Here is a 17,460-nt window from a genome sequence, read left to right on the forward strand (position 1 = left end):
AGCAGCAGCCATGACCTCTGGGGAAAAATGGGTTAGGGAAGGAAGTCAATATCAAGATTTGGTGTAACCAACTCCCTCTCTTTATGAAGCAATTGGCTACAAAAGGGCTCAGTCAACAAACTTTTTATGAAGCACTCCCTACGTATCTGGTGCTTTGCTAAGTGCTGGGGAGCCAAAGAAATACCAGAAAAAAAGGCTTTCTCCTCAGCTCCCCTCAGGAAGCTCACAGTCTTTCTGGGAGAAAAGATGCAAGCAACTATGTACAAATAAGGACTGAGCAATGCCATAGTGCCCAGAGCACTAGACTTGGAGTCAGGAAGGTTCATCTTAGTGAGTTCAAATCCAGCTTCAGACACTTACTAGCTATGTCTCCCAGGGAAAGTCACTTCACCCTTTTTGGCTCAGTTTCCTCACCTGTAAAATGGGCTGGAGAAGGAAATGGCAAAACACTCCCGTATCTCTGACAAGAAAACCTCAAATTGAGTCACAGAGAGTTGGACACAACTGAAACAACTGAACATTAATAATGTACAAATACGGTCTTTACAGAGTAATTTGGAAATGATCAACAGAGGGAAAGCACTGGAGTTAGGGGGATCAAGAGAGACTTTCTGTAGAAGTTGAAGATGTTAGCTGGGATCTGAAGAAAGTCAGGACTTCAGGAGGCAGAGATGAGGAGGGAGCAGAAGGGATTGCATGATAATCAATAGTTAAGCTACTCTTTGAAATTCTGCAACTTTCTTTTTCTTTAAGGTTGATAAAGAAATCCTACCTGGAAATAGCCCTATTATATTTACATATGGAGAATCTTAAGAAATCCAACGTAGAATCTGAGGTAAACTATTTCATGACTATATGAGCTGCTTTGAGGTTTGTTGTATTTATATGTAGTGTGGACATGAAGTAATGAAGATGATTTTCACCTGCAGCTGGTGAAAATGTTTTCTTTTTCAAGCTTCTGTGCTCCTAGCCCCAGGAACATAGAGTGACTTAGATGCATGGTGTTGCAAACATTTGGGATGGCTTATTTTTTCCACCACTTAGAGAAGACCACCACTTGTAGACCACTGAAGGATTGAGTCCCTACCTATGCGAAGTCCAACTCAATTTTTGCTGATTTTTGTAGGGATCCATCTACTCAAAACTGTACCAGGGAAGGGAAGGAAATAAGTGTTTATTAAGCACCTACTATGTGCCAGGAACTGTGCCAAGTGCTTTATAAGCTTTATAAGTATGATTTCATTTGGTCCTCCATAGAAGTGCTATTTGTATCCCCATTTTACAGCTGAGGAAACTGAGTCAGACAAATGAAACTGAGTCAGACAAATATTAGGTGACCTGTGAGGGTCCAGCCAGTGTCTCAGGCCTTGCTGCTATTAGTTATTGAACTAGAAAATAAATGATCTTATTCAAATCTTGATGGTTTTAAGATATTTCTCATCCTCTTTCATCTTCAGCTCTTTCTGGACTTCTTTTACGTGTTGACTTTATTCAACCTTCTAAAATTGTCAGGCAAACAGTAATATAAATATGAATTCCTCTCATGTAAGGTACCAAATCAAACACACAAACAGAAAAGGAAACAAAAAACCCCGTGAAGCAGGTGCTGTAATGGTTGTTCAATAGAAGTTTCCACATATGTATATGTATATACTTTAATGTGTGTATATATGTGTGCATGTGCCTTACATATAAGTAGATGCTTAATAAATTGGATTGGATTGTATAAGTCCTATCACAGAAGTAAGGAGCTGAAAAGCCCTGAATTCAGGCAGCCCCTTTATTTTGTAAGTACACTTGTATTTATAACAGGTTAAAAAAAATTAAGTTGCTCCTTTTCAAGAAGAGAAGAGGGGGTGAATGCCCAGCTAAGAATGGAAATGGGCCTGCAACTTGTTATTTTAAAGCTTGTTATAAAATGTATGTATTAGTGAGTTCCCTTTCTGTGTTTGGAGCATTCAACCTGGACTTTCGCTTACCACCCCCACCTGCCACACCCAGTCAACCTAAAAATGACCACGTTTTCCACGCATTCTGCATAGCTCTGAGTTGAGAGAGATTCTTGGCCTTTCCCCATCCTTCCTTTAGCACGTGCATAGCTAGAACTCAATGAGTGTAAATAATGAATCCCTAGTTGGCACCAATTGCCATAATTTACAGACAGTCACTTCAGGGGATTCGTTATTTGTACCCTCCGAGATCTCGTCGTGTTCTGGTGAGAGCAGACAGACACTGAGATACCAGACAAGGCTCTCAATTCAGTTTGAACAGATCCTGCTTGAAGAAATACGTCTTAGGAAATTTTGTTTTTTCTTCTCTAGAAATCTTAACACAGTCAATTCCTAGTTGTAAAGACGTAGATCTGATCTTTCCTGATTTTGTCAATTGTATGGAAGCAGACTCTCTGAGAGAATACCACGATCCTAAAAACAGAAGGGCAATGCATGCCAGTGTGGGGACATATATGTAGATGTATTAGGGTTTATTAGGTTAATTAGGGGAGTGTACTCAGGAGATCAGTCAGGAGGACTGAATAGTAGATCCCTGTCCCACCCTTAGGCCAGGTAAGATATAGATAAATAGAAAGATATTGATATAGATAGATACATGGGTAGATAGATAGATATTGATACAAATGGATAGATATCAATATAGAGAGATAGACAGATATAAACAGAACAAAGAAGGCACAGTGCCAGGGATGACTCAGGTTCATGTGCAACTATCCCAAGGGATAGTGAAAACTTTTTTTGATGTTTGCATTCATTCAAGGTAGCTTACATTACCTGTGGAGTCATAGTTAACATTCTTATATTCTCCCCATATAGAAATGGTTAAATTAAGTCTACAATTAATTTAGAAGACACATAAAATCTTGCTTTAGTCATACATATAAACTTATTTCTCATATCAAGTATTTCTAATAAAAATAATGACTAATATTTACATAGCAACCTGTGGTGTATAAAATATTTTCTGTGTGGATATATTATCTCATGTGACCAATTAGCTGAATTGTCAATTTGAATTTTTATCTACTTCCCCTGCCTGTTTTTAGTGTTCCTTAGTTACTAAAGACCCATGAACTGATCAAAGTTAGGCAGCTGGGTGGCACCATGGTGCACACACTGCTGGGCCTGGAGTCAAGGAGACTCATCTATCTGAATTCAAATCTGGCCTCAGATACTCAATAGCTGTGTGACCCTGGGTAACTTAATGTTATTTGCCTCAGTTTCCTCATCCATAAAATGAGATGGAGAAGGAAATGGCAAATCATGCCACTATCTTTGAAAGGACTGAACAACCACCACAACAAGCAATGAAAAAATGAAGTAGGGGGCTCAGGTAACCTATTACTAAATCATCAGCATAGAATATTTGAGCTGGGAGAGTTTGCTGTAGAGTAGTTTTTCTCACTCATCTGAACCAGAAAACCAAACCCAACAACTTTGAAAACTGATCCAGTTTCAGTATGAGTAGTTATGAAATTCCAATTTCTTCCTCACAATTTTAACATCATGCTACTATCTGGTATACTGCGGAGTAAGTATGCTATGCTACAAAACAGCCCTCCCCTTCTAGAACCTACCTTCTCCTAGAATGTTCTAGACATACTGCAGAATGTTTATTCCCCTTCGACCTTCCCTACTTTTGAGAAGAGAGAAATCTCTATCTGAAAAGTCAATGAAAACACTCCCCAACTCTTCTTTTTAAAACCATTCCAGGAAACTCTGTGACAGAGTTGCCCCTTTAAACATTTTCCCAAATGAAAACTCCTACAAACTACCACCTAACAATAGGCCTGAGGAACAGTGATTTTTTTTCTCACGTTGTCCCACTTAACACACTACCAGCCTGGATTTTGCCAGTCTTTAACTGGCCTGACTAGAGGGGATCATCCTTAAAAGCTAAGAAGTCTAGGATTTTTCAATGACCAATCTCCCACCTTCATCTGAGACCTTTTGGCCATTTCTTAGGCTTCTTCCCAAAGCCAAAGTTCATCAAAGGAATCAACAGAGGAGAAAGGTGATCTGTACCTGACGTTGTCCTGGATAGCAATTCGAGCTGCTTCACAGGTGGGTGGCACAGACTTTAATCTCCCTTTGTACCCTCAGATCTGTAGTCAGCTCCTACCAGCTGCCAAGGAATCACAGTACAGCTAGTTAGTTATACAAGAGAAAGCTGAAGTCAGACTCCCTGGGATTTCTGCTGGTGGGAGGTTCTCCAGAATAGTTGAAAGTGGACTCTGTCTGAGCAGAGCCTTTAATCAGAACTCACAGGCCTAACCCTGTTTGCCCCAATCTTTATTTAATGAAAATATCAAGAGATGTTTGTGTGTGAATGTTTGATAGGAGGGCAAACATCAATCACATACAGAGGAAGTTGTCTATTTGAAATGATTTGTGCGTTAATTAAATTGTTGACAACAATGACTTATTTGACTGTGACTTGAATTCTGTGTCAGGGCGTCCAAGCGGATCTTCTAGGTTGTCCTTATTTTTTCCCCTTAGAACACAATGCTTACCTAGGGTTTTGTTTTGTAATTTGCCTGTTCACAGATGGTTTGCCTGCCCATGTTCATAAAGTGTGCTGTACATAAATATAGAATGGATTCTAAGTGATTTGTTAATTATAGGTCAGCGTAGCTACAAAGGCATCTCAGAAGCTGCTTGGACAGAAGAGTGTTTTGATGGAGAAAATTAAAATATCCATCTTCCAGAATATCCCAGAATTTGCTGTTGTGGACCTCACTTCTACGTATATAGATTATCTGACTGGTAGGCTCATTTGTCAAATCAGTTTTCTGTATAAGATTGGGATATGTAAACTAGCATCACTTTTTTTTTAACCATCAAGACTTTTTTTAAAATTAATTTATTTGTTTTCAGTTTTCTACAGTTCACCTCTATAAGTCTTAGATTTTCTACCCCTCCCTCTTCCTTCCCTTCCCGAGGTGGTATGCAGTCTTATATGGGTTCTATATATACATTCTTATTAACCACATTTTCACATTAGTTACATTGCATAGAAGAATTAAAATAAATGGGATAAACCATGAGAAGAAACAAACCAAAACAAAATACAACACAAGAGAAAATATTCTGCTTCATTCTGTGTTCCAGTTCCATAGTTCTTTCTCTGGATGTGGATGGCATTTTGCTTCAAGTCCTTTGGGAATGTTTTAGGTCCTTGCATTGCTGTGAAGGTCTAGGTCTACCAGAAACAGTCCTCACACACTGTGGCTGACACTGTGTACAATATTCTCCAGGTTCTGTTCCTTTCACTCAGCATCAGTTCATATAAATCCTTCCAGGCCTCTCTGAAGTCTTCCTGCTCATCATTTGTTATAGCACAATAGTATTCCCTTACATTCATATACCACAACTTGTTCAGCCATTCCCCAATTGATGGGCATCCCCTTGATTTCCAGTTCTTGGCCACCACAAAGAGAGCTGCTATAAATATTTTTGTACAAGTGGAACCTTTCCCATTTTTATGATATCTTTGAGATACAGTCCTAGAAGCAATACTGCTAGGTAAAAGGGTATGCATATTTTTGTAGTCCTTTGGGCATAGTTCCAAATTGCTCTCCAGAATGGTTGGATCAGCTCACAGCTCTACCAACAACGAATTAGTGTTCCAACTCTCCCACATCTTCTCCAACATTTAGCATCATCCTGTTTTGTCATGTTAGTCAATCTGATAGCAGTGATGTGGAACCTCAGAGTTCTTTTGATTTGCATCTCTCTAATCAATAGTGACTTGTACTTTTAAAAAAAATGAAGGTCTATAATGACCTAGAGCAGGGGATTCTTAACCTTTTTCTGGAAGGGTCATAAACTCCTCTTTAGAATCTAGAGAAGCCTCTGAACTCTTTCTTAGAATAATTTTTTAAATGCATAAAATAAAATATACAGGATTGCAAAGGAAATAACAATTATATTGAAATATCATTATCAAAACATGAATAAAACAAGTGCACGGACCCCAGGTTAAGAATTTCTGCTCTAAACTCAGGCTGAATCAGCATTTCAGGCTCTCATTAAGGGATGCTTAATCTTTTTTATGTACTGAACAAACCCCTCTGACAGTGTGTAGTGAAATCTACAGACTCCTTTTCAGATTCATGTCTTTAAATGCATAAGATAAAATATGTAAGATTACAAAGCAACCAATTATATTGAAACAATGAAATAGTAAAGGAACAAATCTGCAATACAACAGTATGTATGCTTTTTTTTTACTTATCACATAAAACAGTGAGAAAATACATTTAAGGTATAGGCAAATTAGAAAGCCCAATATCTATAGTAATTTCTAAGTAATGATCAGGTTAAGCAATATTTTGACATGTCTTCAGCAAATGTAATATAACATGAAAATACCTGTGATTTCTCTTGGTGACAAAACCACAGGGCCTGCTACCTGCTGTGCTTTGTTGACTACATTTGTCATGGAAAGAAATGCTAAGTTTCAGTTAGAGGCTAGGGAAAAATATGGTTGTAATATTTTCCTCATACAAGTTCACAGACCTCCTGAAATCTATGAGCCTCTGGCCTAAAAGGACTTGGAAAGGAAGAACGTGGAGCTTGGTCATAAGAATCAGAGAGAATTCTGTTTCCTACATTCATGCTGTTGAAAACTAGATGGAATGAGTCTAATCCTTCCACATGTCGCTTCTCCAATACTTGAGGACCACTATTGTGTCCTTCCTAAATCTTCGCTTTTCTAGGCTTTAATTTCCAATTCCTTCTGCCGTATCTTAGTTAACATTGTATTTCCAGGTCCCTTCCCTTTTAGATATTAACCAATTTGTCAGTGCCCGTCATGATGCCCAGAATTGAACAGATTGTATTCTAAATGTTTGTTCATCAGAAAGCACAGTACCTTTCTCACAGAAAGCACTTACCTTACTTACTGGGGACATGAATTAAGTGAGAGGCATGGGTTAGCCTAGAAGAAAGGTCAGGAGACTGACTTTTTAATCCACACATTGAGAGGTGGATATATAAATAAGCTATTGCAAAAGGATTATTTGTACAGGAGTAAAGAATCCAGACAAGGCTGACTATAGCCCCCACCCTGCATGAGATATGCCAGAAAGTTTCCGCTGGTTCCCTATGTTGGAGCTTATAAAAACAGCCCTGAAGTACACACTGAATCACCTTTCAGTTCAGTTCAACAAATGCTCTCCATAGGAGTCCAGGGTGTAACAGAAGGTAATGAACCTTGGGCTATCATTGGCTAAGAAGATGAATTTACTTGAGAGCTTTACTTTATCAGCACAATCATACATGTGTGCCATACTCACTAATGTAATGGTTCTTAACTTGAAATCTCTTTATTTCAATTTTTAAAAAAGTTTGATCATTTTTTTTCAGCATAATTGATGTCCTTTCTATCATATTTTACTTCTTTAGAAACATCAATCTGAGAAGGTGTCTTTGGGCTTCACTGGGCACCCATTCATTCACTAAATGGATCCATGATGTGATACAGGGTTAAGAGCTCCTGCTATAAAGCCTTAAACATGTTAACACTGGGTGTTTTTTAAAATGAAAGGATGTTGTGCTTTAAAGAGGGAATATAGGTAAAATGGACCATGGAAAAATAGCTACCACAGTAGTAATTGCCTTAAATTTTCCCCAAATCCTTTACATACATACTACATAATGGCCCATGAGGGCAGAGCATTCTTTGTGTTTTTTTAGATCAAAGCCTTGATCTATATATAACACAAATGGACTAACTCATCATTTCCTACCCTTCTGGAGTCATGGTGCCCTGTTACTTGTTTGATGTTTCGAAACCCATGTGCTTATCCACATCAGCTAGGAGGTTCGCCATCCTGAATTAATAAGAGATAAATGTTTCAATACTTCAGGGACCTGTGATTTTGGGGATCTCCCTTCTGCCAATACAAATCTCAGCTCTTCTGTGTTGGAATAAAACATCTTTTGGGGAAAAAATATTCATCAACAGACACAGGCATTTCATTATACAAAACAAAGAACAATTTTTATTCCCAAGAACAATCCTAGAAAGAACCACTCAGCTATTTTGGTAAATAATCGTAACGAAACCTTTTGTCTCCTGTATCCAGTCTGGTAATGAGCCTCTTGCACTCATGCAGTGTTGAACTGGCACAAAGTTTTTCCATCATATGGATTTTTCAGGAGTAAAGAATCCTTGCAAACCTGACAATTAACCCCCTGCCTTCATTAGATAAGACAGAAAGTTTCAGCCACTTCCCTTAGCTGCATCTTCTCAACTCAACCCTGAAAGTCACAGTCATCCAACCATATTGGGCCACCTTTCATTTCCTTTAGACCTTTCCCATGTGTAGTTCATTCCTACAGCTAGATGTCCCTTACCATTTGAACCTCCAGTGAGTAAAATAGTCATAATTTTCTTCAAATAGTGGTGAGTAAAATGATAATAGGTTCTCCCCACCTCCATAACTGAAGCTGTCACCAGAGAATATAAGCATCTTTTGGGATAAAATGAATAAGCTCTGGAATTTATTTTTAATAAAAGCAAAGTTATACTAGAACACTGAATTTTTAATTTTTTTAGCTAGCTATAAAGCTGTCTTCAAGAGCCCCTTTACCGCTCCAAGCCAGTCTGACAACATTCTGGACAGCTCAAGTGTGGAACAAGATCACGAAACCACTGAGAGTGAAGACAGTGAGAAGCAGAATGAGCCAGGTGTCTGCTGGGTCCACCTGGTCCGGTACTTTACTCACCTTGCAAGAATTAACAATATGAACACTCTGCTTGGTAAGCTTCTTCCTGATTCCCATTCTTAACTTGCCCCACAGGCGTAGCAACAACAACGCTAATAATGGCGAACATTTCTGAAGTATTTGAAGGCTTACCACACCTCACAGCACCTTTTCCTCATTTGATCCTCACTACAACCCTGGGAGTTAGGTGTCATCATGATGCCCATTTTATAGATAGGGGAACTGAGGCTGAGAGATGCAGTGAGATGCCCAGAGTTGTACAGCTAGTGAGTATTGTAGGCAAGATTTGAATTTGGGTGTTATGGACTCCAAACCCAACACTCTTTCCACTGGGACACCTAGCTGCTGCCTATTACCAAGTACCTTTGAGGAAATGAAGAAATCTATGATTTAATCTGGGGGGGACTCCCAATGTGGAATCTCTCTTCACCAGATTTTAGACTGTGCCATATAAGAAGTCAAGAGATACAATTCTTGGATAATTAATTTTTTTTATTAATTATGCCAGCAGATAATTAATAAAAGGGTCATTTGGGCTATCTCTGCTAAACCAAAGACCATGTGCTTATATGTCCTTGAAAGAGTGGTTGTTCCTGAGGGTGGAAATCAACTCTGATTGGTTAACAAGTAATAAGAGAATGAATATTATATTGAGAGTATACTTACTCTAATGAAGGTGTAGGGGAGCATGGCATCACTCAAAGTGTTGGTCAAAGAGACTTATCTAGACACATACCACCCTGCCTAGGATAACCTAGATGAAAGGGAGAATGCACTTCCGCTCAAACCTGTCTGATTAAAACACAATTGGTCAGAATCTGATAATTCATCTAAATCATGATTTCTTTATTTTATGATCAGATCAAAATTTTTCCTCTCATTATCATCCCTGTATTTCAAAGGCTGCCTGAATAGCCTATAGGGCTGATTTCTGAAGGAGGGTATAGAACAGGGGAAAAACTTTAGTCCTAATGCAATAATTGGTTATTAATACAAGAAAGAAATAATCATTTCTCTCAAGACCAACAATTTTTCTGTAATTTGTGTTCTTAGAGGGTTGTGATGGGCACCTATTCATGTATGAACAGTTAGTATTTGTCAGACAGAAAAGGGACTTTACCTCAGGTTACCCAAGGCCAGACCTCTGCCTACCACACTATTTGTCTCTAGACGTTCTAAGTAAATTTATACCCAGCATTGTGTTAACAAAACTTCATGCCCACTTAGCTTTGTAAAACAACAGAAATGCATATTATTAGATGTGATATTTTCCTCTAATGGTGCCCACTTCTTTTAAATTAATATTCCTTAAGTAGCATCTAGAAATGATCATCTTAAAAATTATCTTAACTGATTTACATTAGCCTGTTTCCCAGATCTTATAAGAGTATGCACTACCACTCTTGCCCATAAATCAGTGTTAAGGTTTAAGCAGCAAGGGGCTGATGATCAAGGTTAGGAACTAAGACTGGGGGCAGCCAGCCCAGATTGATGGCCAGTAATGGAAGAGAAAAGTGAGCCAGCCGGGCAAAGCCAGACACCAAGAGTGAAGCCATATCTCTAGAAGGTCAATGACAAGTGATATGTCTGGGAACCAGCAAGGTACCATCAAATGAAGGGCTTATGTATCAGGACAGTATTAGGTCTCAGATAAGGAGTCACTAGCTGTTAAATGTATGAGGGAACACCAAATTAAACATATAGGTGAAGAGGACTGAAAGCAGTGTGATGATGTGTTGCCTGACTTTTCTGCTGTTCCTGCCAGGCAGGAGACAATTCTCTTGGATCTGGAGTAGGCCCTGTTAGTGGCCAATTGGCCAACCCTAAAGCAGGTAGAATGGAAGTAGAGTGTTAAAGGTAACTGTTGGGAAGGAAATTCTCACATTGGGTTAAATTTAGCAATCTACATGATGGAAATGCCATTCCCTCTTTTATGTGACCATTCTGTCATTGAATGTATTACCTAATTAAAATTTTTTTTTTCCTTTTTTAAGCTCCTCCAAAGCCAATTTTCTTAGCAGATGAAGTATTCCACACTTCGGTTTTCAATGCAGATCTGGTTTTACGTCAGAAAGAATTGCATGGTTTCCTCAAAAAATTCTTAAATATTTTTACTCCAGCCTGTATTGAGCCATTTCCGAAAGACCTTCTTGTTGCAGTAGAAAAATCATTCAACGATGAAAAATCCCAATGTAGGGAATCAATTAAGGTACCAGTTGTTTTTTCAAAAACAAAACAAAACAAAAAAACAGTCTTTATGTTCCTGAAGAGAGCCCAGAAAACTCTAGGCAGGTATCAGGGGACCGTATTATTCATTTCTGAGAAGTATTCATATCTGGAAGTCTCAGGGGTCCCCTCTTCCCCCTCCCTTTTCCAGGTTCTTTTTTGAGTTGTTTCCCCCATTGGATGGCAAGTTTCTTGAAAGCAGGGGCTGTCCTTTGCCTTTCTTTGCATCCCCAGCACTTAGCACAGTGCCTGGCATATAGTACATGTTAGTAAGTGTTGGTTGATTGACTGACTGACTCTGTTGTGTCTTAGATGACTAGACCGAAAGTTAGGAAAACTGGCCTGACAATATGACTTTATTCTGTGCTTGAGTTTCTGAATCCATGATAATTATGCCTCCCTATTGTACTTCTCACACAAGGATGAACAAACAAGACCATAGACTTATAAGTTCAGAGCTAGAAAGAACCGCAGAGGTCATCTGGTCCAACCCTATCACTTTACAGATGAGGAAACCAAAACCCAGTGACCTCAAGTGGTTTGCCCAATGTCACCCAGGTCATATCAGAGGTGGAATTTTATTCCAGGTCCTCTGACTCCAGAGAAGTCCTTGAGTCATGTGTTGAAGAAAATTGTTAAGGATAATAAGTAAAACCACATATTGTAGAATATGCTCATGGGATCATAGATTTACAGCTCAAAGAATCCTTGGAGGCCATCTAGCCTAACCACCCTACTTTGCAGAGATAAGGAGGTTAATGACCAGTCAGGTTGTTGAGTTGCCCAAGGTCACCTGGGTAGTAAATGTTGAAGCTGGGTCTTCTAGATGCCAGGTCTTCTCTAGCTCATTTTGGTGAGCATAAAGACAAGAGCTTAGGATTGTATTTGTTAGACCATGGGGACCTGGGCAGGTGGCTGACAGAAGGCTCTAGGGAAGGCTGGGGTGAGCTTCCTTCTCTGCCTTCCCTCAACCCTTTTACAAACCGACCTCAGTTGTCTTATACCGTGTCCTTCATCTCCTTTATGATCATGCAACACCAGCCTCTTTGGGGGTTCCTCACGCAAGATCCTCCATTTCCCAACTCTGGGCATCCACCAGGGCTAGAACTCTTTCCCTCCTGGCTTCCTAGAAGTCCCATCTAAAATCCCTGGGCATGACAGTTAACTTCTGCCTCTGTGTCTTCAACTCTTAAAATAGGTATAATAATAGTATCCACCTCCTAGGGACTGTTGTGAAGATGGAATGAGATGTTTGTAAAGCACTTAGCATAGTACCTAGCATGGAGTAGCTGCTTAATAAATGCTTGCTTCCTTCCTTCCTCCCTCCCTCCCTTCTTTCTTTCCTTCCATCCACCCATCCCAGGAAAAGGACAGTTTTAAAATATTACCAACTCTGCCATTCATTTAAAAACTATTCCTTAGTAAATAGATTGTCAATATGAAGTTGAGAGATTTTTAAATCACTCACTTATTCAACAAATATTAAGCAATTTGTATATGCCAGGTACTGTTTGGGGCCCCAGGGGTACAAAGACAAAACCAAACAAATAAACCCTCCCCCCCCAAATTCGAACTTCTATTAAAATCTTTTCCTTGTCTCCCTTAATGCTTGTTTCTCTCCTCTGAGATTCTGTCCAGTTTATCTTGTGTATATTTTGTTTAAATACTGTTTTCATTGTGTCTCCCCCCCCCCCCCCCCCCCGTTAGATTGTGAGCTACTTGAGAACAGGGCACATAGTGGATGCTTAATAAGAGCTTGCTGACTAATTGATTGAAATCAGTCCCTGCCCTCAGAGAGCTTACATTCTACAGAGGGAAAATAACATATGCCTGAGTAATAGAAAATAAATACAGTCTCATTTGGGGGAGTAGGATACTAGCACCTGAGGGGAATCAGGGTTGGCATCCTGTAGGAAGTAGCCTTTGAGCTGAGCTTTGAAGGAAATTAGATGTTTTATGAGAGAGAACTGAGGAGAGAGTACATCCCAGGCTTGGTGATGGCCAGGACACAGAAATGCTAAAAGTTTCTAGCATTTATATATCCAGTTAAGGTTTGTAACATTATCTTGTTTGATCCTCAGACCAAGCAGTGAGGTTGGTACTGTAGTGGGAATTTTAGATTTAAAATTTCTTTTTCTTAATTTGTATTACTTGGGACTTAGGGCCATTCTTTTCTGCAACTTTTGGTTAACTGAAAGCCTGTCTTCTGTTAATATTAACCTTACCTGACCAAAACCTGTCTGTGAAAGGCAAACAGGCTTACACAGCTAGTAAGTATCTGAGGTCAGATTTGAACTCAGGAAGATGAGTCTTCCTGCCTCCAGTCCTGGCACTCTATCCACTGTGCCACCTAGCTTCCCCTTTCCTCTATAACCGTTCTATTACTATTCCCATTTCACAGATGGGGATGTTGAAACCACAAGAGGTTAAGTGGCTTGACACAGCTAGTGAGGGTCTGAGACAGGAACTCAGGCCATCCTGACGCCCAATTCAACCCTCCATCACCTGTACCACCTATGATGAGAGATGGAATCTCCCCCATGGGAGCATTTCAAGAATGTTAAGAATTCATCTGAAAGATCCATTCTGCTGAGCATATGTATCAAAGTTTGGAAATTTCTCCTAACCTTTCAAATGCTCCTCTGAAAGTTGCTGTGCTTAACTATTTCAGAATAGAGGACAACCTATCATTACCCACTTCCTAAGGATGAGGCACCGAATGTGCAACCTTGAATAAACTGTAAATATATGTGACAATTATAACAGCAGTAGTGTATCAAAGAGTTGTTTCACTCTGTTTGCTCTTCTTCTGATATAATTAGTATAACACTCTCCTAGGATAATCAGCCTGGGAGATCACTGTCATATGCTGACAGGTGCAAGCAGCGTAATCATGTATTAGTTTCACTGGTGTAGACAGCTAACAAGCGGAAAGCTTTTTGGATTTTTTTTTTCATCCAGTCTAAGCTTCGTTGATTTTTGTAATAACATTTTTTTTTCAGGCTTTAATCACTCAGGAAGCTATTTCAATCAAACCCTTTCTGTAACTGGATACTTAAACGTGCTTTCCCTACCCTCACTCCCACCCCAGCACAAAGAAATAATGACTTTTTCCAAAAAGAGCATTGTTTTGTGTTCACCAGCTCCCATCATTTCTGTATGTCTGCATATCTTTGAGTCTATTGAAGCTTTATGATGGAAAAACAAAGGTGCCAAACAAATGACATTAACGGTTCCAAAAGAGGATGTAATTAAAATCCAGTAGGCTGCTGAAGTATTCATGCCTAGATTTCCCAGCCCTCTAGTGACAGTTCCCTGGGTGGAAGGGGGGATAGGATATATAGAGAGAGGCCCTTGACTTGGCTGCATTGGAGATTGGGGAGAATTTGGGTTAAAATTAGATAAAGACTAATAGATACAAACCACACTCTCTGGTGTTGGTTGGTACTAGGGCTGGTTGACTTTCAAATAATAAAAGAAGCCTATTAAAAGTAACTGCTACATAGCCCATTAACTAGCACTACATTAAACTCATTAGTAACAATACTTTGCATTTATATAGGTTTTAAGATTTACATAAATTATCTTCTTGTCTTTTCACAATCAGTCCATAAACTTTTGCCCACTGTGTGCCAAGCACAGTGTTAAGAGCTAGGGTTATGGGGCAGCTAGGTGGCACTGCAGTGGATTTAGCTATGGGGCTGGAGTCAAGAGGACCTGAGTTCAAATCTGGTCTCAGACACTTACTAGCTGTGCAACCCTGGGCAAATCACTTAATCCCAATTGCTTCCAAGAAGAAAAATTAAGGTTACCAAGAAAAGTTGGCAGTCTAATGAAGGAGATGACATTCAAACAAGCTACACACAGGATAAATTGGAGATAATCAACAGGGGGAAGGCTCAAATAAGGGGGATTAGGAAAGGCTTCCTGTAGAAGGTAAGATTTTAGCTGGAATTTGAAGGAAGCCATTATTATGCCCATTTTACAGGTGAAAAAACAGAGATGCCAATGTTACACAAGTAATAGGTATTTGTGGTATGATTTAAACTCAGAGATCTTCCTGATTCCAAGTTGTATTTTATTATTTTCAGTAGGATGGAAAACCGTAGGCATGAATAGCTTTTGAATCCTCTTACAATTCACTGTTATACTTCCAGCCATTTTGTATGTGGTCTTGGGGTTTGGCTGTTGTTGTCTTTTCAACTTATCAGGACAGTTGATGACTATCTCAACATCATTAGTGGATTCAGTGTGGACCAACTGTAGAGAAATGAGCTATTTTTCTGGATTGTAATTGAAATGGAATCCTTTTACCAGCCTGCTCGGGAGTGAGTTGGCTGGCATCAATTTGCCTTGATTTGCAAAATTGTTTAAGGGTCATTAAAAGGTTTAACCTTCTTCATGGTACTCCTGGGTCCCACTTTTATCTTTCTGCTGCTTAGTTAGGCAAAGGTCTTGGATTTTTACAATCTCTTTTCCCGACAGTTCCTTAAGATCTATTTTTGACACATTTCCACATTCAATACAGTGGCTTTCCATCAAAGAATTTTTCATCTCACAGGCCGACAACTTGAAAGGTCAGCGTCTCTATTTCCATTTTTTATTTGAGGTCTCACACTGACAGTGCTGTCTGTATCTTTTCTTGAATAGGCCACAGGATAATGTGAGGGATAACAGAACCACACCAGGAGTGCCCACCTGAAGCCTGTTTTCAGCCTGGACACTTAACCCTAAGATGCATCAGTTTTGGTGGATCTGAAAAATCCTACTTATAAATAACCCTCCTTTCCCCTTCCCACCCCACCAGCAAGGAGTTAATTTCACAAAGTCCTCTGAACATCCTTGAGGAAGGTCTTCATAAAAGAATGGAGGGTATTGTTGGGGTTATTGTATCCCCCCTGATCGTCCTGTTTCTCAGGGCTGATATTGAACACTATATGGTGCCCTTGGAGGTCTCAGAGAACCCAGTAAATTATTTATGGCAATGCCAATTTGATTCCACAGATTTGTATTTCTCCACCAATACTGATTCCAGGCTCATGTTCCCTAAAAGAAGCTACAATTCTTTGATAGGCTGAGTGTCCCTGAATTCACCCCAGCCAGTGATCACAAATTAGCCCCAGAGGGAATGACAGCCACAAGCCATCACTCCTAAGAGTAGAATGCTGTCTTTGGTGTGTGGTACAGAATCTAAGGATCACAGATGCTGCTGGCACCAAGCAATTCCTATATTAGGAAAAATTTGCCAGTCTATCAATTAGAGGATGAGCCACGAAGGGCATTTTTCAGAAACTGTACTATGGTGTAATTCACATGGAAAAGGACTAGTTGGGCCTCCCACTTCCTACCCCTCTCCCAAGCCCTTCTCTAGACATCATCCTTGAGGTCTGATTAACTCGACATTAAAGCAGGAGTTTGCTAAGTGAATCCTTTCATTCTATTTCTAGAGTTTTGATTGGTTGGGGTTTTTTTGGTTCTATTTTGTTTTTAATGGTCAGGATAGCCTTCTTTGGGGGGATCAGTGTAGGCACCGTTGATATTACAGGACATAAGAACCTACCCTTTTCCCAGTATGGGAAAATTTCTAAAGTTTCCAGGGGGCTATAACTGATTAATGCTTCCCCTTTACCCCAAGTTTATCATCTACTTCTAAATCCCCATTACAGGGAAAATATTTCAAAGCACTGCTAGCTCAAGGCCATGGAGAAGCTCTGGTTGCTTATAAGAGAAGAAGCCAAACCAAAGAGAATTTTCTGCATACGTTTCTTCTGGGGATTTTTTTTTTCTTCAGAAATGTCAAATTTGGAGGCATAAAACTTGGGTTTGAATATGAGCTTTGGATCTCAGTCTCCTCATCTATAAAATTAACAGAATGGATCAGGTGGCCAACTGAGGTCCCTTCCAGCTCTGAGACTACGATCCAATGACCCTGAAGTGCCTCGTTACTCATGAAATACTATATAACTATCGGATAAGGCTTGGCGGACTAATTGCAGTACTTTAAAGTATTAAAGATTATTATGCTTGCTATTATTACCTGAAAATTGATGCCCCAAGAGAAAACTGTTTCTGATGAGTGCCTGGTTCCCCATGATTCAGAACAGGGAAAGACAATAAGAAATACTTTCATCACCACTGAACTCAATGGACCCTTAAGTCATTTTCAGGACCCCAAGGTCTCACTAAATCTATGATCCTATAATTTTATTTTTGTTTTATTTTGTTTTTATTTTATTTTTATTTTCTAATATTGTCAACCTCTTCCTAACAAGGACCATGATGATAGATATTTTGGTAGTTTCTATATGATACCATGCTGGGAAGCAGTTGACTTGACATTTTGGTGCCTGATTCATGGAGATCCTGAGCACCGAAAGAGGTAGAATCACAAAGTTGGAATCACAGAATCCGGATACAGATTCCAGTTCTGCTTCCCATTAGCTATGTGATCGTAAACTCTCTGGGCCTCTCATTTTTTTATCTGTCC

The 17,460-nt window shown here is 39.5% G+C and overlaps 1 protein-coding gene across 2 annotated transcripts in view; it reads left to right on the forward strand.

The window, feature by feature from the left end:
• Window positions 1–17,460, forward strand: part of CFAP54 (cilia and flagella associated protein 54) — a 313,535-nt gene that overhangs the window by 252,860 nt on the left and 43,215 nt on the right. The window contains exons 59-63 of one of the 2 annotated variants that reach the window (XM_072655642.1): window positions 754–835; window positions 3,978–4,076; window positions 4,637–4,778; window positions 8,578–8,781; window positions 10,742–10,956. In XM_072655642.1, the coding sequence (XP_072511743.1) occupies window positions 754–835; window positions 3,978–4,076; window positions 4,637–4,778; window positions 8,578–8,781; window positions 10,742–10,956 (742 nt within the window). The remainder of the gene's footprint in view (window positions 1–753; window positions 836–3,977; window positions 4,077–4,636; window positions 4,779–8,577; window positions 8,782–10,741; window positions 10,957–17,460) is intronic. The other variant, XM_072655643.1, reaches the window with a different exon arrangement.

This window comes from Notamacropus eugenii, chromosome 3 (assembly GCF_028372415.1).
Source record: "Notamacropus eugenii isolate mMacEug1 chromosome 3, mMacEug1.pri_v2, whole genome shotgun sequence".
NCBI classification, from domain to species: Eukaryota; Metazoa; Chordata; class Mammalia; order Diprotodontia; family Macropodidae; genus Notamacropus; species Notamacropus eugenii.